Raw genomic sequence first — 24,947 nt, 5'->3', positions numbered from 1 at the left:
TTCACAACAGACTCTGTATTTCTCACAATTTTCTTTACATCAGACTAATTTTTAGCATTTTTTTCCATTTTTTTCTCACGTATCGAAAGCTTTCATCCATTAAAACGTTACATTGTTGGATTTTATTATTCAATTCATTCTCCTTCACTAACATACACACTCCATTCCCCGTGTGAATACATACGCTTACTGTCTATTTTCTAGCCCATCGGAAGTTTCGAACATTTTTAACAATATTTTTTTGCCCGAGTATTACAAAATTCACTGTACAAAATTAACAATCTCGTCCCACAAGATTCGATCGAATGATGAGTAATGAATGTGTGACGCATTCATGAACCCAAAAATCACATTATGAAGCCTTCACCGCACTTGATTCCTAGAAATTTCAATATTAAAAAAATCGACATTTCCTTTCTTCATTTTCCCACAGTGAATTAACAAAAGTGAATCACGAATTTATCCCCCCCCCCTCATTAAATTTTATCTACAAAAACTACAATCAAATATGGCTGTATCAAAAATAGAGAGCAAACGTTAAAGCAGTCCTTTGATCCTAATTAAATTCTCCCCACATCTCCGGCGACTCTAGAACACTGAAATATCAGTTTAACAATATTTGGCCAGGTCGCTAACTCCTCCACGCATCTTTGGTGATAAAAATCTGTCGTCCATAGAATTCACCGAACAGAAGATGACTTTCTTCATTTATTTCTCATCATCGAATGAAAATAAGGCTTATTTTGAAGAATGAGAACAGCTTCTGGTGATATCTCAGACTTTTCGATATTTCCCTTGACAATTTTCCAAATATTAATCCTTCTGTCATCGTCTTTTCGTGAATTCTGAAGATAATTAACAATCGGAAATCAGTACGCTGGCTCCTAAAAGAAACTACATAACTCAGAAAACATTTCCAAAACCACGGATCTCAAGATTTCGCTCTGAACTCAAGTATTTCACGAGTATTGACTAAAACTTTGTATCTCAGAGGAGGTGACAGAAACCAAGTATCTCAGTGAAAATTCAGAAACACGTGACTCAACAGCTCTGATTAATCTCCGTTTAGTTTCGCTAGTAACCTATGAATAAAATTCAGAGCTGCCAATCCTTAGCTCCCAAACTGCTGCAGTTTTTCTTGTTGCTTGAGAAAATCGTTCATGGTTTCTATGAATCAAGTCCATCAATCTTTTAGGGATCAGGATTAGCTGAGCCCTAGTAGTTAACTAATATGAATAATTGAAAAATTTCTCATAGATATTAATGAATAGTGGCAAAGAACCAATTAGATAAAATGAATGAGTAGTTTCAAAATGATTCACCAACCCCTTCATTACCCAACTGCACGAAAAGTTAATGTTAAAAGAAATGAGATGACAACAATTTACCAATTACTAAATTGATTGAATATCCGCAAAGCCATAAGAGGTTTGGTTTTCTGACAACTGATGACCGGTATGAAATATTCCCCAAACAAAGAAGTATATGAAAATATCCGCAGCAACTCTATCCGAGGAATTAAAATAAAAATGATAAGGGCATCGAGCGAATTAGACGGTTCGCAGTTACTGACAACTAACACCTGCAGGTGTCCGCTTCCGATTTTGACGAAACTTGAATTTTATAGAGGACTCAAAACTAAGTGCCACGTATTTTGCCAAATCCAGGAAATTGATCTTCTTTTGCCTTTAAATTGCAATTTAAAAAAGAATGCAAAAAAAGGTATTTTGTATTTTTTTATGCACTTTCAGATGAAATTGGTTTCATGAAATTCGGAGCGATATATTTTTTTTATTGAATTAATGACTTTTCACGGGGCTAGTTTACTCTCGAAATTTCACCCCTCGGAGATGATTTCAATTTCTATCTTAATCATTTTCCATGAGCTTCCTGTTATATTACCAAAAATTTGTCTAAATATTCTCCCTATGTGCGCAATTGAAGAAATACCCCGGGAGGTGGTCAACTTCAGAGGGCAGTTTCACCCCCTAAACCCGCGTATGGGCCGATAAAAAAAAATACGTGGCATGAGACACTTGAGATTGGAAATGTTCTCTGAGTTACGTAGTTTTCTTCAGGAACCATCGAGTAGTGAAGGGGTAGACACCTGAAATTGTTTTTCTCCATCAGAAAATAATTTTCAAATGTCTTGGCATTTTCCCTGTTCTACCCCTCAACTATGTCGACTTCATCACCCCTGACTCACTCGCACCGGGTACAATTGGTTACACCAAAAAAGTAAAAAGCAACAGAAGAAAAAAAAGTTTCAACTAATTTCACTACGCTAACTGCTACATCACAATCAAAAAATGTATAATATACTTCACCCTCAGATCACTCACAAAAAAATTTGTAGCGTCACCAACAAATATTCGGCCATCAAGACGTTTTAATTCCTCCAGATGTATCTTTCAAACACAAGCGCAAATAAATATTGATCAACATCACTAGTCATTTCGTCATTAATTACCGATACAACTGAATATATATTTATAATAATTAAGAAAAAAAATAATAAAACAAAAAAGGGATCGACACTTTGGTTGAATTAGTCAAATTAACCGCGTCGAACTGTTGCGTTTCGTGACAGACGTACGGAAGAATTTTTCATTTTTTTTTCTATTTTTCAGTCTTGTGGAGTTCTATTCTAGTTCAAGATCAGGTTTCCTATTGAATTTTTCAAGGCACATTATTCACTGACCGAATATTTATCGTGTAAAAATCGATTCAAGGCCTCACCAGGAGATTAAAGCACATTACAAAGGCATTAAAATGTTCCTCTAACATAAAAAAACAATCATGTGGAAGCGAGTGACGCGGTTTTCTCTATAGAAGAAAAAAAAAGTTATTTGTTACTTTGGTAATGACTAGTTCATACTAAACTCTACCTTAAAAACGTCCTAGGTATGATTTTCATTATGGCTTGTGATGGTTTTCCTATATCGAAGATTCAAGAGAAAATACTCAATTATTATGGCTTGGTATTGAACGTCACCTGATGATAATCGGGCGCCGTAACAAAGCAGCAGAAAAATTTATGAATTATGATTCGTTATGCCGCGATTTTGTTGAATTAACAGGAGATAATTTTAATGAAAATCGGGATAAACGAAGAATTCCGTAAATTTTTACAGATTTCGAGATTCGAAACGCGTTTCGTACGATGGCTAACATCACATTCACACCCCAATTTCAGAATCATCATAGTCAGAATTGAATACGATAATTTGGTCTGGGTATGGACCTAGCTTTGGTCGGCGGAAGACTGGAGATGGATGCATCACTGGCAGTTCCCCCCGAGTCCCTACCCCCGCTCTTGGTGGAGACAGTGCTTCCGGTGCTGAGTCCCCTGGAGATTCCAACCTGTTTCCTCAGGGTAGCCTTGGCATCCCCATCGCTGAGCCTGCCATACTCCCCGATCCTCCTGGAGGGCGGCGGAATGAGGGACCTCCCCTGCATCTCCCTGTGCTTGACATCCACCATGACCCCCAGTTTCTTCGACTCCCCCAGCCTCTCGTACTCCCCGCTCGAGGGCTTCTTCAAGCTCGCCGCCTGGACGAATCCCTCCGACTTCTTCCTGCGCTGGTTCTTCAGGTCGAACCTCCCATACTCAAGCGTGCAGTTCCCAGAATCCCTCCCCTTGATCCCCGTATCGATGACCGGACCAGGATCCGACTTCTTCCTCGTCTCAGAATCACTCAACCGACAGTAACGCGAGTTGGACTTGAGTGTCCTAGGTGGTCGCGGCAGTGAACTGGGAGGTAAACTTCCCGCCCTCCTCTGCTCACCCTCCTGCATCCTCTGTCTCTGCGAACTCCTTCCCTGCTTCTCCAGCAGCATCATATCCTCAGGCTTACCATCAGACAATCTCGATACTGTACCTTTCAATCTCGCAAATTCAATAATTCCAGTATCAACACCAGTGTCATCCAGCAAACGACTCTTACTCGATGCTGTACTTGAACTACCTGCACTATCTACACCCGCCAATAATGGCTTGGGTATTTTTCCTTTTCTCGACGCAGTGCCTGGATTAGAGAATCCTGGAAAACAGCAAAGTGCCCGCTGAAAACAAACGAAAAAATTCCCGAACCATTGGAGAGGAGGCAGGATTTTTCTTTTTTCTTTTTTTGGATGGGTTAGAGCCAAATCAACAACAGCACATGCTCCACTCGGTGAATTTTCGTTTGTTTTTTCATTGTGATTTTTTCATTGGGATGAGGAGCGGGGGGATTAGTTGGAGGACACGCAACAACTCAGAGCAGAGGAACACAAAACTCAAAACACAAATGTTAAGGTGAATGAAGGACAACTGGCATTCAGTCGCAACTCTTCGGTTTATTGTTGACGCAAGAATTTAGATTTTTTTTCGCATTATAAACAGAGATCGGCACAAATATTATTTTCACCAATATTTGCACCGCAAATACATATTTTTTGCTTAATCACTAATAACGTAAATATTTTTCATTATTTTATGAATGAGTATTGAGAAATTTGAATTTTTTAAATACCGTCTCCATGAGTAATAATTAATAATAAAAATTATTATTCATGTCATCAGGAATTTGACTTGAATATTTTAGAATAGTTATTCAATGAATGATCAAACCAAAAATATTTTTCAATACTCATCTAACAAGGAGAGACTCAGGTGTGTGGATCACCGATTTCGATGAGTCTCCCGCCATTTGTAGAGGACAACAAATAGAAACACAAAATATATACGAGTTCTGAAATCACGTTTACCGCAAAGCCGCCATGGCGCAGCGGTAAACGTTCAGCCTATAGACTCGACGGTCTCAAGTTCGAGTCTCCCACTGTCAACTTTTTTTTCTTTTTTTTTTCTTTTTGCTTCCGAATGGAAGCATTGTATTCCTCCGAATTTAAGTTTCCAGTTTTCTTCGTGAAGATGACTAATTTGGGAGTCAGGAGTCCGAATCTGATGTTTTTAGGCCCTGTCCGTATGTATGTATGTATATGCGTGTGTATGTGACCGATTCAGTTTTTTCACGATAACTTCAAAAATAATTATCTGAATCAATCGAATCTGGGCTATAAATATGCGTTTTTATGTTATACAGACAGAGTTCGATGATGGTGTCGATTGTGCTTTTAGTTTTTGAATTATTCTCAAAAATTTGGTTCAAGGTTGGTCCAATGTTGGCGCAAGTTTGGCCCAATGTTGGCGCAAGGTAGGCCCTTATGCGGGGCTTATGGGAGTTTTATGGGGGTCTTACGGGGTTTATGGCGGTCCTATGGGAGTCTTATGTATGGGTGTTTTATGGGGATTTACGAGGATTTATGGGGGTCTTAGGGGGGTTTATGAGGGTCTTACGAGAGTATTATGGGGTTCATATGGCTGATAAGGATGAAAAGGGTAATGAGGGTCTTATGGAGACGTATATCATCAGTTAATGGCAAAGTGCAATGAAAAGGCAATATCCATTCGGAAGTATATTGCTAATTCTTAGCAAAAACTGGCACCATAATTGACACAATTGAAAGCAATTGTCCACTTGTTTCCTAATCGTATATACAAAATTAAATAGACGTCGCCTCAAATGGCGTCAGCCCCTGTTTAGTATCATAAACCGTCTGTCCCTTGCTAATCCCTTGCCCAACAGGGCACCATAAAAATGTGGCACATGCCCATCACAAATTGAAGTATAGTAATGTAGTCGCACTTTTAATAATTTCTTGTTAATTGTAAACAATTAACAAGAAAACAGAAGAAAAAGAAAAACTCGGGACCCTCATTTCGGAACTCGTATAGATTTTGTGTTTCAAACTTCGGGGGTGAATTTCTCTCTTATTCTTGAGTGTTGCACCCTAGGACTTTAGTGGTGCAACCAGCCCTACTGGTCCTCTACAAATGACCCACACACCTGAGCCTCTCCTTGTAAGCAATAATGAAAACTGAAATATTTTAATTATTCTGTTAATGGGTAATGTTGACCGTCAAAATATTTATTACTGTGACAATGGACAATAATCAAAAATCAAAATGTCATTCCCTGTGATGATAATCAGAAATAAAAACTCAATTAGTCAGTAATTTTATACAGTGTTTCACATCTTGTGACGTCAAAGAATATAGTTACTATGATAATTAAATGATAATGAAAAATGAATTTGTTTCCATTATTCATGACGAAAGAAATCGGGATTCTCTGTTTTTCATTTTCCATTGATATAATAATGAAAATAAATTTTGTGCCATTATTGATTGATAAATTATTGGCTACTTTCTTCATTCTCATTTCTCATTAGTATCGCAATGAAAAATATATTTGGTATCGTTATTCATTACGAAATAAATCATAATTCAATTATTTTCGATAACCACTGAAATGGTAATGAAATATTAATAATGGTAATTATTTTCTTGCCGATCTCTGATTATAAAATTCAATTGCTTGACGTTTGGAATGAAAGTGAGAGGGAATGAGACTGATTTCACCTCTTGGTACAGATTAATATTTTTTTATTTGTAGAAAATCGTGTAATGGGTTATGGATGCTTTGACACTGTAAAAAATATATCTGCAGAGTTTGAACTGAGGCGGAGTATTTACAATTTATTGATTAGAATAGATATTTTTGACAGTGCATAGGCGATAAACACATTGACAAATCCATGGGAAAATATTGTTTTGTCTCTTGATAAAAATTCAAATCACTTCACACACAAATTGAGATACGATACCTGGTTGGAATAATTGGAAATATGATTTCTCATGAGCTGAAAGACCTAACGAGATGAATAAATTGACACCGAAGTGAGAGAGTGATTAAAATCTGGAATTGATTCTAAACGAAAGATGAATAGAAACATTGATTGAGTTTGTACTCAATCATTGATAATAATTAATTTAGAAGTGCAGAAATAACACAGAGTCTTATGAGGAAATGAACTTTTCGAGGTCAGGGACAAGATTAAAATCTAGAAAAAAATCTCGAAAGATCAGAAGAGATAAATAAAAATTCTGTGTCCAATATTAAAATTATCGTCAGTCTCAAACTTTCATCGAAGCACCCTAATCAAACGAGAAACTACTGTTAAAAAAAATAACTGAAGAAAGAATTTGATGGATCAATTCCTCACACTCCTCAAACTTAAAATTCACGAAAAAAAATATCAATGATGAATATTTTTTTGACTTTTTAAATTTATTTTTCCTCATTACCCTCAACGACTCAACCGTACTTTATTTATACTACTTCAACGTATATCACAGCAAACTATTATGAATTGATTTTACGAATAAGAAATTATGAATTTGAATCCAAGAATTCCATCACCATATTCGCTAGAAAACATTCATCCCTGTGATCACGACAGCTGACCTAGTCGTCATGACGATAAAATAAATAAAAAATGATGAGACAGTGATGACGGATATTGGATACTGACATCAGGAAGGAGCCATTGTAAAAATCATAAATAATGACTAAAGAAAATATTGACACACTACACTGTGGAGATTCTTCCTACCTTGCTGAGTAGCTGTGAGTCAAGTTCTTTCAATTGGTCATCGAGGCTCTTGTTGGTCTGCTCAAAGCTACCCTGTTTTCTGTACTTGTAGCTGTCAGTAACACCATATGTACCAGTACTGCCGTACGTTCCAGCACCCCCCAGGACACTGCTAGCTGCTGACATACGCACTGATATGAGTCAATGCAGAAGACACGTCAGGCAAATGATTTTATTGTCATTGTTTTTTATGATTTGGGGGGCATAAAATTTACCGAGCTCAGGAGTACTGGTGAGACCTGTATGATCTGCTGATGCACTAGAGTGAGAGGAATGTGCAGCTGGATAACTACCAACTCCACTGCTGCTGCTGCTATCTTTATCGTACGTGTGCTTCTGAAGTACACGTATCATAGCGTCTCTCTCGGCGAGCTTTGACTCAAGATCTTTCATTCTAAAATCAGAGAGGAAAAATTCAATGAGGAGGGAGGAATGTAAATTTAGCAACTCTGGAGATTTTTCTTTTATTTGCAAAGGGAAGCATTTCAATGGCTCCTAAATGAAACTACGTAACTCAGAAACATTTCCAAACTCAGAGATCTCAAGAATATTGACTGAAACTTTGTAACTCAGAGGAGATGACAGATACCAAGTATCTGATTGTCACAGAAAATTCAAAAATACGTAACTCAGTAAATGTGATTAAAGACTCTTATGGCTTTGCGAATATTCAATCAATTTAGTAATTGGTAAATTGTTGTCATCTCATTTCTTTCAACATTAATTTTTCATGCAGTTGGGTAATGAAGGGGTTGGTGAATCATTTTGAAACTACTCATTCATTTTATCTAATTGGTTCTTTGCCACTCTATTCATTAATATCTACAAGAAATTTTCCAATTATTGATATTAGTTTTTCGGCATTAGCGATCTGTATGAGTGGGTAACTAGGGATCAGCTAATCCTGATTCCTAAAGGATTGATGGGATTGAAGCATGGAAACCATGAACGATTTCCTCAAGCAACAAGAAAAACTGCGACAATTTGGGAGCTAAGGATCCGCAGCTCTGAATTTTATTCATGTTGTTACCTAGATTCAAGGTCAGCTAGTTTTTTGTGAGCCGCATGCACTTCATCCAGATGCCTCATTTTCTCAGATCTTGCTTCGGCGATCAGTTTCTCGGCGTCTTGACTTGTCTTCTCCAAGGCTGCTATTTTAGCATCCCTGAAGATCACAATTAGTGTGAGAATTTAAAAAAAAATGATGGATCCATCATATCAAGTTGAAGTCGAAAATATTTCAGTCGAAAAAATTATTTGTGAACTGTGTGAATTGAATTGGATATGTCTCTCCCATGGCAGAATTTCGAATATTTCAACTGAAAATTTCTTGAGAAATTTCATTGAAAATATTTCATTGAAAACTTCTTCAATAAATTTCCAGTGATATTTTCTCTAAATCTAAGACGTATCTCAGAATTATTGTGACAAATTAAAAACCCATAAGAACAGCGCAAATTGTATTGCAAACCTTGAATTTTGTTCGCTGATGAATGGATGAAATTGAATCGTTTTTTTTCAAATGTAGGTATTGTTGAGCCCTATCAATCGCCACTAATTAAATTATAATTTATCGATTAGTTTTTTTAATTTTCGAATTCTTCCGAAAATTGGTTATCCCACGATAACTTTAAAAAATGGTCTGAATGGATTGAATGATGGCTTGAAAAATTTGTTTGGATGTCCCTTATTTATATATAAAAATGTTTTTCTATTGCCTCAGAAGAATAAAAAAATCTCCTGATGTCTTCCGTGGGAGTCAAAACGTTGGGATAATTTTAGGCTCTGAAAAATTCTTCCTGAACTTCAAACACCCTAAAATTTCTGAAGACCATTTTTGAACATCAACAATCATGAAATCCATCAACGTTCAAGAAAATATTTTTAAAAATATCATCTAGGGGAGAGTAGGGGAAATGGGATAGTCCAATTTTGCACAAAAGAATGAGAAATTTTTTAAAATCATAAAGATATTCATTACTCGTGTAATTTGGTTCCCTTTTCCTCCCTTTTATTGATTTCTGATGGAATTACTGAAATGTGGGAAAATAATCCTCGTTCCTCGAATTTCATTGGTCGAACATTCGGATCCGCCCACACGTGTTCGACTTCGTTCGGCTTTCGGTTTTCGTGTCACGATTTGTCTTTAACACGCGCGTTCAAGCGCGCGATCATTCTCGTTTATTAAAAACGGATAATGAATGTACAAAACTCAGTGACCAAGTGATAGACTAAAGGTTGAATGAGCTTTAAGCCTAGCGCAGCCTTTCCAATCGTTTTCGAGATATGAAATAAACATGAAATCTTAGTATCGAACCTTTTCTACGAAATTCATGAGAATTTATGGGACAGAATCAGTGTAAAACGGTAGTATCTCCACTAATCTTTCCGATATTGATAAAAAAACCGTTGAATACAAAAGTGTTAATATCAATTTTTTTCAGTGGAATTTTAGACCTCTGCACACATTAATAACAATTTGCAGGATTTTTCGAATTTTCAACTATCCCATTTTCCCCGGTGAACAAAATTACGATAATCGAGTGAAAAATGATCCCGAATTATAATATTCGGCTCGAAACAAGTGATATTAGAAGAAAAATTGATCCCTCTAACATGTGCAAAATAATGGTATTCCATTTTGCCCTACCCTCCCCTACATGAAAAAGCTCGAGAATAATCACTAACTTTGGAAGACTAGCAGCATCGATGGCAGCCTGCCTCAAGGCACTCTCCTCGAGATACCTCTGCTCCCACTTGGCAACATCCCCCTCAAGCGACATGATCTTCTCATCCCTCTCCCTCATCCTCCTCCTCAACTCGGAAATGGTCTCCCCACTGGCAATCCCCTCCCCGCCTGCCCCATTTCCCCCCTCCCTGAGTTCCCTCTCGAGCTGTCCCCTGAGCTGTCTCTCAGTCTCCTCCCTTCGATCAGAGGAGGCCTGCAGAGACGACAGAGCCCTCTGGAGCTGTCCCACCCTCTCCACATACGCCTGTTTCTTCCTGCACTCCTCCTCAAGCCTCACAACATTTCCCTGTGCATTCGTCAAAGCAGTATCAAGAATATCGATATGCGTCCTCTGCTCCTGGAGGGTAGCCCTCTGGGCAGCAAGTTCAATCTCCTGTCTCTCCTTGGCAGCAGCAAGCTCCTTGTTCTGAGTTATCAGCTGCCCAATCAGCAATTCCCTCTGCGTCAGCTCCTTCTTCATGGACTCGACGATAGGTGTGTTATCAGATCTCGACGATAGCAGATCAATCTGATCCCTCAACGCTCTGTTCAACTCAGTCAATCTTCTCACGTCATTCTGAAGCCTCAGCCTGGCAGCCCTCTCCAGCTTCTCCCTTCGCTCACAAGAGGCCGCAAGCTCCTCATGAGCTCTGTGGACCTTTGATATCTCCTGCTCAAGCTTCTGTGACTTGGACACTTTATTGTAACAGCGCTCAAGCTCTAGCTTCAAAGCGCTGTTCTCCTGAATGACTATCTGCACCATTTCTGAGGGTGGCCAGATCTCGTTGGAAGTTGTTTCAATCTCCTCTCGTCCCTTCGTCTGGGGTCGAGGGGAGGTGGCAGGTGGATCGTAAATGTCATGATCTAGTCTACCTATTCTGGACAAGTCTGGCTGGGACCTTGAGAGGGTGAGTTTCTCGGTGGGACCGAGGAGTCGGTGCTTTGACTTTAAGGGATTCAAGGTTGTCGTGTAGCTGGGTGATGGGCGATCAGTGAATTCATTGCTATTCTGTTTGGTCTTTGGGTACGATGGCTTGACCTCTTTGGCCAAGTGCTTGAGGACTTGGAATTGACTCAGGTAATCGTCGGGTATGTCTGTTATTTCCTGACAGCTGTTTGTCTGATCGTAGTAACGATCCTCGTGGGGAATATTCGATAAGGATTGCATTGTGGGGCTGTTGGAGTGACCCTTGCCACCAGCCTCACAGAACAGGTAACCCATGTCACCGTGTTCACGGACTATTGACGACAGGCGACCTGATGGTGACCAGTTGTTATCGTCATTAGCATTGTGGATTATCAGGGTGTTGTAGGAGCTTGTTGATATGTCTAGGCTACTGCGGTTAGAGCCCACACTTGTGCGATTGCTCAAATTGTCTTTTAGACTATTGCGATTTGAGCCGTTGATACTGTCTTTTAGACTGTTTCGGTTAGAGCCGGTTAGGGATTCTTTCAGGCTGTTGCGGTTGGAACCGGTTAGAGAGTCCTTCAGACTGTTTCGATTTATTATGGAACCCTGGAATATTCGGGTGATGTTTTCACAAAAGAGGATTGATCTAGCGTATCTTGACGTTTTTGGCCAAGTGCCTGATTGTGCATAAGGCTCTTTGAATAATGATTAAACAAGTGAATGAACTGGATGAAACTCTGTCAGAAAACTCTGCGGAATTATGACTGTAATATTTGGTATCCGGTCTAAATGTTATGGTAACCAATATTAGGCCTAAATATTACGGTAAATAACATAACGATCAAAATTGTTACAGGATGTAATTATGGTATTCAATTGATTCATCCCATAACAATTCATCTCAAATCTCTCCTTGAATTATTGTTGTGTCCGTGAAAAATTCCATTGGAATTTGATGTTTGGGATGAATTGTCCCAATATTAATAAATTTTAAATATTTCGTTATTCGTAAAAATCAGATTATTAAGATTAAATTATTTGAAGAATTGAATCAACATATTTTAAACCTTCAATAATGTAAGGGTCAAATCCGTGTAATATTACAGAAATTGAATATTGATGGGGCTCCCTGCCCATAATCATGTTTCAATGATGGAATCGATGTAAAATTTCTGTCTGCCCTTATTTATTTTCAAGACTTACTTGAATATTTGGTATATTTTCCTTGTGACTCGATGATCTTGATGGACTCTGCTGCTGATTCTCCTGGCCCTGTGGCTCTTGTCTAGCTGTATGCCTTATCACATACCTCTCTTCATTACTCAAATTCTCGTTCGACGTTGATACATCTGTATCACTACCACTCAAGCTCTGTGGCAGCCCTGTCAATCAAATATATTTCACAATTTTACTTTGCAACACCGTTAGTCATAATCAGCCTACTCTCCACTTGAGATGGGAGCAATTACTCGAGATAATGAGGATGATTGACATGATTAGTTTACCTTGAGTGGATAATTGTTTACGCTGAATATTGTTATTCGTGAACGGCAGGAATCGACCGGTTTGCTGAAGTGAACTCATTCTACAAGTTCATTTATGTCATCAGTTGCTGCTGTAAGATTAACATTTTTTTTCTCTCTTGGGATTGATTTATCGGGACTGACCTTAATCAAAGTTCAGGGGGCAAGTCAAAATCGGATGGAGATGTGGATGAGTTTGGAAAATGGAATGTGGAATTCCGAGCGAGTGATGGGTGGAATCTTTGGGACTTAATGAGATTGAGATAACTCATTTTTGTGGAGGACAAAGTGATATTCTATCAATGAAGTTCAATTTTTGGAGAGTCTTTGGGTCAGTTCATCAGTGGAGAGACATTTTTTTAACGCATCCAAACCAAATGGTTTATTCTGCTTAAAAAAAAGATTACAGAGATGTATACAGGGTGTCCCAAGATGATTTGGACGGCTAAATAACTAGCTAAAAAGTAGTTAAACGCGAAATTGTTTCAGACCAAACATTATTAACCTTCGTTGGTCACCCTACGCGACCCAGCGACTTGGTCACGACCGCGGGGAAGTTCCGCCGTGTTATTTAGGCCTGAACGTTGCCAAATTCACTCTACACTGCCCGGGAGCGTTTAGCGAATTTCCGGCAACGTCGCGTAACAGGCACTTCGATTTAACATGGGAAAGATTAATTCCTCTGTCAGAAATAATTTGTTTTTTTTTAGGAATTTTAAGAATTATGTTGTTCTATAACTATTAAAATTAAAAAAAAAAAAAAATTTTATCACATAAAAATGGCAGATGACTTCATACCACTGTTTTGAAAATTGAGATACCTAGCTGTCACTTCCCAGGAGGAGTTAGTGTTTTGTTATCCACCATGGAAAATGACAGCTAATAGATCATTTGCCACGGCGAATCAGATATTTGTAATTTCCACTTTTTTCAACTCATTCTGAATCTCAATTAAAAACGCTCTTTGAAAATGTTCAGAATTTTTTCTTTTTTTTTATCATTCTATCATTTTTTTTGGGAATTTCTATATGATGTACCACTCAATTGACAATTTTGGATTACGAAAGATAAAAAAAATCCAGATAACATTCGAAAGATGGTACACCCGGGCCTTAAATGTTCAGTTTACATGACGTGAAAAAAGAAGACATGCTCTGGTCTGTTGGGATTGTGAAGGGACATGTTTAGTGACTAGAAAATTTTTTTTTAATGTTCACGGAGATTTTTTTCAAGATCATGGGGGACCATTTCTTGGAAAAAATTTCCATAAAAATCAGGATCGATTGTATCCCTTCACAATTGAATGAAAAACACAAAAAAAATCTATTTTATAATGCACAATGAAAAATGAATTATTCAACTGAAGCAGATGAAAAATATTGAGGAAAAAATATTGAATAAATCTTCACTGTGGATTTTGCTTTTTCCTTACAAAAAAGTTCCCATAAAAATATCAATTCATTGTCATGCACAATTAAAAATAAATAATTCAATCAAAACAGATGAAAATCTCCACTTCAACAGAATCACACAAGAAACAATGAAAAATAATTTTCAAAAAATTCTTCCACAAAATCTCAACTTTTCAATTTGTCATCGATCAATGACTCTTCAAAGAAATTCCTAATTATCAAATTCCATCAAACATTCACCATGAAAACTTTTGGACCAATCTTCATTATGGATTTTGCTTTATTTTAGAAAAAAGCTGCCACAAAAATTTCAATTCACCATATTCCTCCACAATTGAATGAAAAAAACATTTTGAAAAAATTATTTAGTAATGGACAATTAGAAATAAATAATTCAATTAAAACAGATGAAAATCTCCACTTCAACAGAATCACACAAGAAACAATGAAAAATAATTTTCAACAAATTCTTCCACAAAATCTCAACTTTTCAATTTGTCATCGATCAATGACTCTTCAAAGAAATTCCTAATTATCAAATTCCATCAAACATTCACCATGAAAACTTTTGGACCAATCTTCATTATGGATTTTGCTTTATTTTAGAAAAAAGCTGCCACAAAAATTTCAATTCACCATATTCCTCCACAATTGAATGAAAAAAACATTTTGAAAAAATTATTTAGTAATGGACAATTAGAAATAAATAATTCAATTAAAACAGATGAAAATCTCCACTTCAACAGAATCACACAAGAAACAATGAAAAATAATTTTCAACAAATTCTTCCACAAAATCTCAACTTTTCAATTTGTCATCGATCAATGACTCTTCAAGTAAATTCCCAATCATAAAATTCCATCAAACATTCACCATGACCCATCACCACCCGTGCCATTACCCAAGTGCTAGTGGTAGGGCAGAGGACTCTGACAGAGGTGTCAACACTCTGGAATTTCGATAATCCAAACGGATACGGATGATTTCATCACACCTCTCCGGAATTCCAAAAATTCCCCCAAAAACCCCATGCCCCCTCCCCCCCTCGCAAACAGCGAAAAATCACCGAAAAATTTTCCCCATGAAATCCAAAAATACACTTTTCACGTCACATTAGTCTCCATATTTTTCGAAACTACCAAAGTCAGAGCCGAGAAGTTGCACAAATAAACAAAAGGAGGCAAAATTCATTGTGATCACGAGCCCCCGTACCCCATCACCCCCTCCCGGTCCCTCTCATTAACCCAATTATTCGTCAGGATTAACGGATTAATTGAGTTCAGGTACTTACGGACAATTTGTGCACCAAGCACACAACCGAAAAATTCGTAACTATTTTAATAAATTAGGACCCTTTACTCCGCAGTCCACGAGAAAATAAAAAATCACTGATTGACGCATTCCTCGCCAGGGCGCGACACCTTGCAAAATGGCCGAGTTTGCGGGAGTGGGAGAGAAAAAAAAACACGCACGTAGTACGGAGTACAAACATTCAGCGTGGAAAAATATTGCATTGAAAAAAAAGCGAGACAGATTTTTTCGTTTATCTAATCAATGAAAAACATTTTTTTCGACAAGTGGAAATAAAATTGTATTCGGGGGCTCGCAAAACCAACAATTCGAGCGTCATTTTTTTGCTGATTTTTGAAGACAAGAAGTAAATTACTTTTTAAAAATATTATCTGACTATTGGAGTGAGAAGAATGATAAATTTGATTTTGATGGGGTCGTGGATTTTTTTTATGTGGACAATTGAAATTGTTAAGTGTTGGGAAACACTTGTTGATTCCTTTTTTTGTATATGAAGATTTAAATTTGTTAGCAACCATAAAACACTCGCTGATTCATTGGAAAATTTCTGAAAATTGATTTTTTCAATTTGTTAATATTAGAAGTACAAATTAATAAAGTGTTTTTTATTAAATCTAGAATCTACAAAAAAATACAATAATTAATTAGATTAATCAAAAAATTTTTTGTAATTCTCCATTGAAAATGTTGAAAAAATTCGACTTTTGTTCAATGCATCAACATTAATTATACAAATTGACAACCTGTTTTTTCATGAAATTCATAATTTATTTGTAAAAAAAAATACATTCAGTACTAAAAAAAAATCTCCATTACGATCTTTTGAAAATCTTCTAAAAATTGTTTTCTTCTTTATTTACAAATACTTCCATTCCCTCTTTCATCAAATTAATTCGTCAACTGAATTGTCTGTTACTCCTATTTTTGGTTATGTAATCCAACAATTGTATCACCGAGCATAATCGCCCCCCGACAAGAATGAGTGGACAATTGACTCGAGTGTTGAGAACATTTCGACTGTTCAAGTTGTTACCCTGTTCATCATTTCGTCGGCACAATCAGGGATTCTTGATCCTAAAAAGTAACGATTGACCTCTCGAGTCGTGCTATTTCCTCAATTAAGTCTAAAAGTTTTTAGTTTCTGAAAATTTTCAATTATCAATTCCATCGGATTGAAGGGATTGAGAGGAGCTGGGGATGACCTCCGGTTACATTTTCTCTGTTATCATTCTAGTTCTCGGTAACCAAAGTCCCCCCGGGAGTTCCATTCACGTCAACAGCTCAATGTCTTCAAGAAAAACCTGGCCTGTCCTAGAACCCTACCATGTCAATTATGAGGATCTTCTTGACGCTCAGAAGGATAATAGTGTCCTGATTATTGATGTCAGAGAGCAGAAGGAGATTGATGAGACTGGAAAATTACCAGGAAGCATTCACATCCCTAGTAAGTTTGCAGATCCACAACATGTTTGAAAAGATTTTGTTTCCTGAGGAATTCTGTTGAATTCCTATAAAAATTCTATCCAAATTTGCAAAATTTTTCTCAAATGTATCTCTGAGATGTTCAATTAATATCCAGCAATCTCCCTCGTGAAAATCCGCTTGATAGATTCGGCCAAATAATGACATAAAATTTCAATAAACGACAAAAAATGGGAAATATTACGAATTTTGACATAGATTGACAGAATTTGACATGACTAGGGGGGCTACGTCAACCCCATATCCCCATGACCCTTATCTAGACCCTTGTGACCCTTAATCTGACCTTCGTGACCCCTATTCTGACCCTCATAACCCTCGTGACTACTATTTTGACCCTTGTGAACCTTAATTACTGGCCTTTCATTGATGACCTTCATGATCCTTAATCTGACCCTTGTGACCCTTAATCAGACCCACACTGACCTGTAATCTGACCCATATGACCCTTATGGCTCTTAATCTGACCCTCATAACCATTTTTTTACCCTCGTGACCCTTCTTATTGTCTTCAAGATTTTTTTTGCGATAAATTCCGTTGAAAGTTAAAAAATTACATTATTATCTTGAATTTAATATGACAAATTTTGTCCGAAATATTTTCCATTTCTTGAAAATTTATGATCCATTTATTTATAGCGGGAAACGTATCGAAAGTCTTGGAAACTCTCCCAGATGATGAGTTTCAAAAACAGTCTGATAAGCCAAAGCCTAAGGACATTAATAAGATAATCCTCAGCTGCAGGACAGGCATCATAACCCTCGCGACTACTATTTTGACCCTTCTGAACCTTAATTACTGGCCCTTCATTGACGACCTTCGTGATCCTTAATCCGACCCTTATGACCCTCATTTGAATCCTTAATATGACCCTTGTGACCCTTAACCAGACCCATACTGACCTGTAATCTGACCCATATGACCCTTAATTTGACTCTTGTGACCCTTATGGCTCTTAATCTGACCCTCATAACCATTTTTTTACCCTCGTGACCCTTCTTATTGTCTTCAAGATTTTTTTTGCGATAAATTCCGTTGAAAGTTAAAAAATTACATTATTATCTTGAATTTAATATGACAAATTTTGTCCGAAATATTTTCCATTTCTTGAAAATTTATGATCCATTTATTTATAGCGGGAAACGTATCGAAAGTCTTGGAAACTCTCCCAGATGATGAGTTTCAAAAACAGTATGATAAGCCAAAGCCTAAGAAGGACACTAAGATAATCCTCAGCTGCAGGGCAGGCATCAGAAGTGCTAAGGTTCAAGGAGAACTCCAAAGATTAGGATATCTGAAGTAAAATCGTGAAACTATCTCCTAAAAAATTAATCAGGACAGTAATGTAAAATAACTAACAGGAACACTCCTTCTTTCAGTACTTGGGATTATAATGGAGGCTGGGTAGAATGGGAGAGCAAACAGAAATCCTGAAGACATCGATCATGACCTCTAGAATAAATAAATTCAATTATAAAGATTGCGATCCATAATCATGTTGATGAATACTCGAAAAGGGAACTGAGAGCTACTCATTTACTAATTATTAATAGAATAAAAATGGAATAAATCTTGTAAAAAATGTTTAAAAAACCGTTACATTCAGTCGCACCCAAATTCTTCGTTTGTCTTTTGAACGTTTTATTTTTCTACCATATTTCTGTTGTTTACCCCCGCCATACATGTTTTTTCTGATTTTCTGTTTGTGGCTTTTTCCCCACTAACAGTCTGACATGCATCTCTTTCCAACTCTGGCGCTCTCGCTCTTTCATTGCCAGAAGTGGGGCGTCAGTATAAATACTAGTTCGGTAAATTCTAACCCCCGGGGCTGAACACTTAGGGAGGGTTCACTGTACAATGATACATCACTCCATCATTAGGATATACTGGATGAAAACAGCGATCATAAACATATACAAAGGTTTACAATTACAAAGATTTTTACTGACGTAATATGGCAATTGAAACAGTTGTTATTTATCTAGATCCCTCGTGGAAATCGGGTCGTCAGATTTTGACAAATTATGACATAAAATGTCAAATTCTGACAGATTATGTCCGAAAATTGCGTAGAAATTATGTCAGAATTTGTTAGAATTTGTCCGAATCAGTCATATTCTGTCAGAATCTGAGTAATCTCGTCAGAAATTGACAAAATATGATCGGAATTTGGAACGGGTTGGTCAGATAATGTCAGAATTTCTCATCAGAAATATGATAACATCTTATAAATTCTGACAAATTCTGTCATCATATGACATAATATATTAACTATTCTTGAGCTCAAAGTCGTCATTTGATAGCATTTCATCGCATTATATGTCAGAATATATTATATTCCGACATAATTTGCCAAATTTTGACGGATGATGTCATTTATTGGCACATTTGCACAGAAAATGGCAGCCCGGAATGACCGAATTTGTCATTAATTGTCATTTTTTCATAAATACGTTTGAATTATGACCGATTTTGTCATATTCTGTTCCTTCGATGACATTATTTGACATATTCTTGCATTTTCTGACGGTATTCTGACCACAGATGATTGTCAGAATGTCATCATCGGATATCCTATGACATCATAAATATTATATAATCTATGATATTATGACATTTTCTGTTAGGTTATGACATTGATTGACGGATTCTGACAGTTTATGACAAGCTGAAATAGGACAGAAAATGACAAAAAAATATATCATATTATGACAAAATANAATGATAAAAAATCTAAAAATCTGTCAGTTTATATGGTTTTATAGAGTTGACATAATATGACATCTGCTGTCAGTATATGACGATGCAATTTCTGACAGAATCGGACATATTTTATCAAATTCTATGAAATTATGTAAAAATCTATCAATTTTCTCATTTTTTGACATAATTTCACATTTTATGTCATAATTTGTCAAAATCTGACGACCCGATTTCCACGAGGGATAAATACACTGAGAAGTTAATAGCATAAATCAAATTATAGGAGGGATGATCGGAATAAATAACTCAGTTGAGATAAACTTAAATCCGGCACGTCTGCACAGAACACTGTATTGTGGCCAACTGATAAATTATGTCTCTGGGTGAGGCAGGTGCTAAGTGTGAGTGTCTACATTAGTATCATGTCAGTGTGTAAGTATCGTTGAGTATGTGGATGTGTTCTAGGTACTGATCATCGTTGTATTCCAACACAGTTGAGCTTATTTCGTTCAATTGCCCAAGAGTCAAGCACTTCAAACCGAAACTATTCAATTGTAATTCTGACGGATTCCGGAAGACCCCAGGTGGCTTTCTCAACTGTTTTAATGGAATTATTCCTGAGATCAATCTCTTTAACTTGAGTGTTCTTGAAGGCATTCGGCGTGATTTCAGTAATTCCATTCGCCAACAAGTAAAGCGTCGAAGTATTAAGCCCAGCAAAATATTCAGGAACAATTTTCGTTAAATTATTAGAATTCAAATTGACCGTCTCAGCAAAGAGACCGTCCCAGGCGTGAGGTTTTATCTCCTGAATGCCGTTACCCCGGAGATGCAAATCCTCAACAGTCAAGCCAGTGAAGATCCCGCTCTCCAGGACCCTCCGCCGCATACCACCGCTGAGATCCAGCGACTCCAGGTTCAGAACGGAAAAGGCGTTAGGCTCGATGGACGAAATCATGGTGTTCTTCAAAGAGATCACTCGCAGGGTCTTCACTTTGTCGAAGACTCCCTTCGGAATATGAGTTATGTTATTGGACTCTAGTAATAGAGCGGCCAGTGTCCGCAGTTCATCGAACATTCCGACTTGCAGGGACTCGAGGGCATTATTCTGCAGCCACAGTTCACCAAGTGATGACATCCCTCGGAAGGCGTTGATGTCGATGTGCTTGAGCTGCTCACAGTTATCCACGTAGAGATGCTTCAATTTGGATAGTCCATTGAAGACTCCGGCCGGGAGGGACGTCAGCTTGTTGTTAGATAGGTTCAGGACCAACAATTCATGGAGTCCGTTGAAGCAACCTGGCTCCAGGGTGGTGATCTTGTTGAACACCAGACCAAGCCTTTTCAGATTCTTCATCGGCGCGAAGGCCTTCGATCGGATGACGGGGAGATTGTTGTCGTAAAGATGGAGCTCCTCGAGGTCCGGAAAGAAATGGGGGATTCCCATGGGGGCCTCGGGGGTCTCGCAAGCGTCCAGGGTCAGAACCTTCAGAGTCCCTGGTACGATCAAATTCTCCGTCAAGTTGATACTTGCGTTGTTTATGTAGAGGGTTTTTGCCTTCAGCCCAACTAGTGACTCTCCTTCCAGCGACAAGATGCTGATGTTCGTGAAGGTCAAGGCGATCAACTCGGAACTCACATTTTGGAAGGCACTAGGTCCGATGATTAAGGAATGTTTGAAGTTCAGGTTGAGGTCGTTTACCCACTTGCGTTGAAGGACGCTTTCGAGAACAGGCGATGTATCTCGAAGCCCGTAAAATAATTCCGCGTATGCGCGATTTTCATCGTCAGCTCGAACTAGGAGCACTGATAGAAGGAAGATGATTATGATGATTGTCTTCATCGCTTGGAGGTTTTCGGGTGACTGCTCTATTTGGGAAGTTGATACTTGTGTGAAGCCCGTTGAATTGAGACACGTGACGATGAGACGATCAGCCGAACCTAGCGACGCGCACTTTTGTTCAATTACCACGTAGATCGGACGGAAACGGCTATTAGATGATTAACTTTCATCACTGGTACTTGAGGTATCATCTGTTTCGAATGTCATACGATGAGTTGTGGGTGACATCATAGCGAATTTCTTCTTCTCGTGTTTTCGACATGGATAAAATTGATTTTTGAAAGATTATAAGACACCTTTTGCTGTACGGCCCATAGGAGCCCATAGGAGCGTATTGATATCAATGTTTAGAGCCATGATTCATTTTGGTTTTGATAACAATTTTTTGAGTGATCGTTGAAAAATCGATTTTTGGAAAGATCAATTGAAACCAGAGTTGAGGACCAGAGATTGTAGCAGAGATGTCAGACAAGATATGAATGTTTTTTTGGGCTCAAATGAAAGAGCGGGTCGAGAAATGGCGTGCTAGGGCTTCTAAAGATGGTTTTGAACCAGGGGAGACTCCTAGACCCCACTGGACAATTGTGTCACAATTGCGCTTTTCAATTGAAAACAGACATCATCTTTAGAGACATTTGTCATCTTTAAAGACTTCTGCACGCCATTTTTCCAGCTGCTCTTTCATTTGAGCCAAAAAAAAAACATTCATATCTTGTCTGACATCTTTGTTACAAACTCTGGTCATCAACTCTGGTTTTCAGTTGAAATTGGAATTGTTAATTTACACAATAATAGGATTGCATTGACGATTTTTTCTCAACTCGCAAAAATCTTCAAACAATTTGCTATCGATTGGTGATAAAATTTTTTGGAAATAATGAAATAGGGGGGATAACGCCTTGTTTTCAGAGGTGATTTTCCAAAAATTTATTTTAAAAAAAGTACTAACTAGCAAATGTTTTTTATTAGCTCGCAATTTTCTTCAAAACTACTTCAATGAGGAAAAAAATAAAAATTTGGTATATCTATACATGAGGGGCTAATTGATCGGATCTCATTTGTGGTATTGGACTCGCTAAATACCGTTGAGGGCGCTGTTTTTCGTCAATATGGTCGCTCCAAGGCGCTCATATACGCACCTACACAAACCCAAAATTTGGTTGCGTTAGCGCGTGAGTGCACGTGCGCCTTAGAGCCCAGGTGGCGTTTTCCTATTTAGCGTGTAGCGACTCCGCCTGCGGTAGTCCCCACTTAGACCTCGCGGCAGCGCCTCGATCAACCTCAAGCCGCGACAGCTGCTCAACGTCGCCCACGAAAACAAGCCATTATTCCAAAGCCTCTATTCTAACGCTACACGTGTAGCACTCGACATCAAGTTATTCCAAAGTCTATTTGTACTATTAGTATTACATTATTATAATAAGTATTATTCCTGGTGCTAACTGTGGTGATTCAATTACACTGGGAAACCTTCCAATAAGTCTAAAAGCGAGCCCAATTGGAACTACTAAATATCAACACGCCAACTATGAATGGCGGATATTGGGCTGCACACAGACAGTATGCAACTCAATTTGGGCTTGTGGCAGCGTGTATGTGGAAGCCTAAAATCGCCCATATTGGTGAAAACGAGCGCCGCCATCGGTAATTAGCGGTCCCAATAGTGGGACACATGGCGCCATCCATAATTAATATCGACTGCAAATAAAACGAATGCAATTTCTACTCTACCGACACTGTCTGACCGACTGCAAGGACCGTGCACAGATGTGGTTGTGTACAGTTGTTCCCTCACATTTTTCACAAATCGTGGANACGAACGCCCCCCCCGTTGATGTACAAGTACTTCCATTAAATTAAATGTTGCTGATCGGGTAGCAATCTTCTTTACCCACGACAGTGCCTAACTCGTCATTCCATCCGTCGGCTAGGAAGAAATTCCACATTACGAATATTTTACGTACACTAATTACGGAGGCGATAATTGACGCGGTACTTCACAATAATTCACGAGTGTTTGTTCTTTTAAATTCCACGTAACAATTCTAATACTTCACACATTTGGTGATACTATTGTCATCGAATTCAATCACAACTTGAGTTGTTAGGTCGGCTCGTCACAATTTACTAGAATATAGCGGTCTGTGACGTCACAATGAATGTTTTTGTGCCACTTCAACTGGCTGTTGTCTTCCAACTGTTCAACATTGAACGCCGGAGCTCTTGGAGAGAATCAGGTTGACCTCGACGCAATGAATAGAACTCTGTTCTTCATGCTGGGATCGAGAGTTCCATCTCGCAGTCGAGGGTTTCTTCTGCGCGGGAGCTATTATTTCATTTGGTTCGTTAAAATTTTTTACTCTCATCTGTCATTCGTTTCGATAAATCGTCATTCGAACTACAGTTTGAATATTTCTTCTTTCATTTCTGCACTATTAATACTTTTATTTTCTTTAAAAAAATATAAGATTTATATTTTAAAAACGACAATTTTTTATTGAACATCTCTTAATAACAGTTTTCACTCGCAACAAATAAATTGAGGATGACATTTTATTAAAATCGATTGATTTTTTCTTCTGTTGAAATTTCCAGTGAAAATTAATCGATTTTTTTTTCTATTTTTGAGAGAAATTTAGGGGTTAGGATACATTATGATCGAATTTCAAGATTTTAATTTCCTTTTTTTGGAATTAGATGAATAAAGAATCACGAACTAATGACTTTACACTCGGGAAATTTGAAAATCGAATCGAAAATTTCAATTTGCCCTTGTCCTTTCCCGCGTGTATTCATTGTTCACACTAACAGCGGTTCTCATTCAGGCGTCAAAAAATTTGAATGACTGCCGAGCAGTCCGTCATCAGCCCCTTTTTCACAGTACAGTGGGACCTCCGTAAATGCTCACCTACGTAAGTGCACGCTGTCCCACCACATGATGGGAAGTGTTCCCCCACCATTACAATTCCCCTTCCACTCTCCATCTGCAATGCGCGAGGACTGTGCGCAATAGTATTCTGTTTACCCGGTACTTCGCCGTGTGCGGTTATCCGTGAAATGTTGCTACGTCGCGTGCAGTCGGCCTAGTGGCTCTTTCACCTACCATTGCCTCTACACGTATATCTTGCAAACCCAGCACTCTCGCTCTTCCGCTTGCGAAGAAGGGTCCTTTCATAAGTGCTAATTCCGATAACCCAAACCCCTGGAGGCGTGCAGTTATGGAGGTTCTACTGTATTGTGAAGGGAGGAGATGGGGATTCTGTAATAGGCATTATTGATGACGTGAAAATAGTATATTGTGCCCCTAGGGAGTAATAGTACATTACGCAACTAGTGCGGAAAGCAGGCGGTTACCGCCCGAGTGAGACCGCCTGCTGTCCGCACGTGTTGCGTATACTATTTTATATGATAAGTGTGTGATGAAGTCTGGTGGCGGAGGGGGGGGGGGGGGGGGGCGAAGCCCCCCCCCCCCTGAAGAAAAAAGATCACATTTATTT

The 24,947-nt window shown here is 38.2% G+C and overlaps 4 protein-coding genes across 11 annotated transcripts in view; 2 read left to right on the top strand and 2 right to left on the bottom strand.

Annotated features, from left to right (window-relative positions):
- Positions 1-15,510, bottom strand: LOC107048693 (angiomotin-like protein 1). Of its 5 annotated transcripts, none has more exons than XM_015272011.1 (8): positions 15,402-15,510; positions 12,680-12,789; positions 12,378-12,556; positions 10,225-11,780; positions 8,567-8,701; positions 7,752-7,930; positions 7,498-7,667; positions 1-4,065 (listed from the first exon to the last, which is right to left on the bottom strand). In XM_015272011.1, exons 2-8 carry the CDS (start codon positions 12,756-12,758, stop codon positions 3,208-3,210), a joined length of 3,156 nt encoding a protein of 1,051 aa, XP_015127497.1. In that variant the 5' UTR covers positions 12,759-12,789; positions 15,402-15,510; the 3' UTR covers positions 1-3,207. The 5 variants fall into 5 exon arrangements, with proteins under 5 accessions (XP_015127497.1, XP_015127500.1, XP_015127501.1 ...); XM_015272014.1 differs by having other exon boundaries at positions 7,498-7,655; XM_015272015.1 differs by having other exon boundaries at positions 7,498-7,652.
- A 622-nt stretch (positions 15,511-16,132) lies between these two features.
- On the top strand, positions 16,133-18,488 carry LOC107048701 (rhodanese domain-containing protein CG4456). Of its 2 annotated transcripts, XM_015272025.1 has the most exons (4): positions 16,185-16,502; positions 16,656-16,865; positions 18,041-18,203; positions 18,284-18,488. In XM_015272025.1, the coding sequence occupies exons 1-4, from the start codon at positions 16,400-16,402 to the stop codon at positions 18,336-18,338; spliced, it is 531 nt and encodes a 176-aa protein (XP_015127511.1). In that variant the 5' UTR covers positions 16,185-16,399; the 3' UTR covers positions 18,339-18,488. The 2 variants fall into 2 exon arrangements, with proteins under 2 accessions (XP_015127510.1, XP_015127511.1); XM_015272024.2 differs by lacking the exons at positions 18,041-18,203; positions 18,284-18,488 and adding an exon at positions 17,543-17,816 and having other exon boundaries at positions 16,133-16,502.
- Positions 18,489-19,923: 1,435 nt separating this feature from the next.
- Positions 19,924-21,640, bottom strand: LOC107048700 (insulin-like growth factor-binding protein complex acid labile subunit). The gene has a single exon (XM_015272023.1). It carries the CDS (start codon positions 21,448-21,450, stop codon positions 20,152-20,154), a length of 1,299 nt encoding a protein of 432 aa, XP_015127509.1. The 5' UTR covers positions 21,451-21,640; the 3' UTR covers positions 19,924-20,151.
- A 1,643-nt stretch (positions 21,641-23,283) lies between these two features.
- LOC107048692 (persulfide dioxygenase ETHE1, mitochondrial) overlaps positions 23,284-24,947 on the top strand; it is a 5,308-nt gene continuing 3,644 nt past the window's right edge. The window contains exon 1 of one of the 3 annotated variants that reach the window (XM_015272007.2): positions 23,284-23,791. In XM_015272007.2, the coding sequence (XP_015127493.1) occupies positions 23,610-23,791 (182 nt within the window). In that variant the 5' untranslated portion in view covers positions 23,284-23,609. The other 2 variants (XM_015272008.1, XM_015272009.1) reach the window with 2 other exon arrangements.

This window comes from Diachasma alloeum, unplaced genomic scaffold (genome assembly GCF_001412515.2).
Source record: "Diachasma alloeum isolate Michigan unplaced genomic scaffold, Dall2.0 Dall_scaffold_00196, whole genome shotgun sequence".
Lineage (NCBI taxonomy): Eukaryota > Metazoa > Arthropoda > Insecta > Hymenoptera > Braconidae > Diachasma > Diachasma alloeum.
The sequence above is the reverse complement of the archived record's forward strand: the minus strand, read 5'-3'. Positions and strand labels throughout refer to the sequence as shown.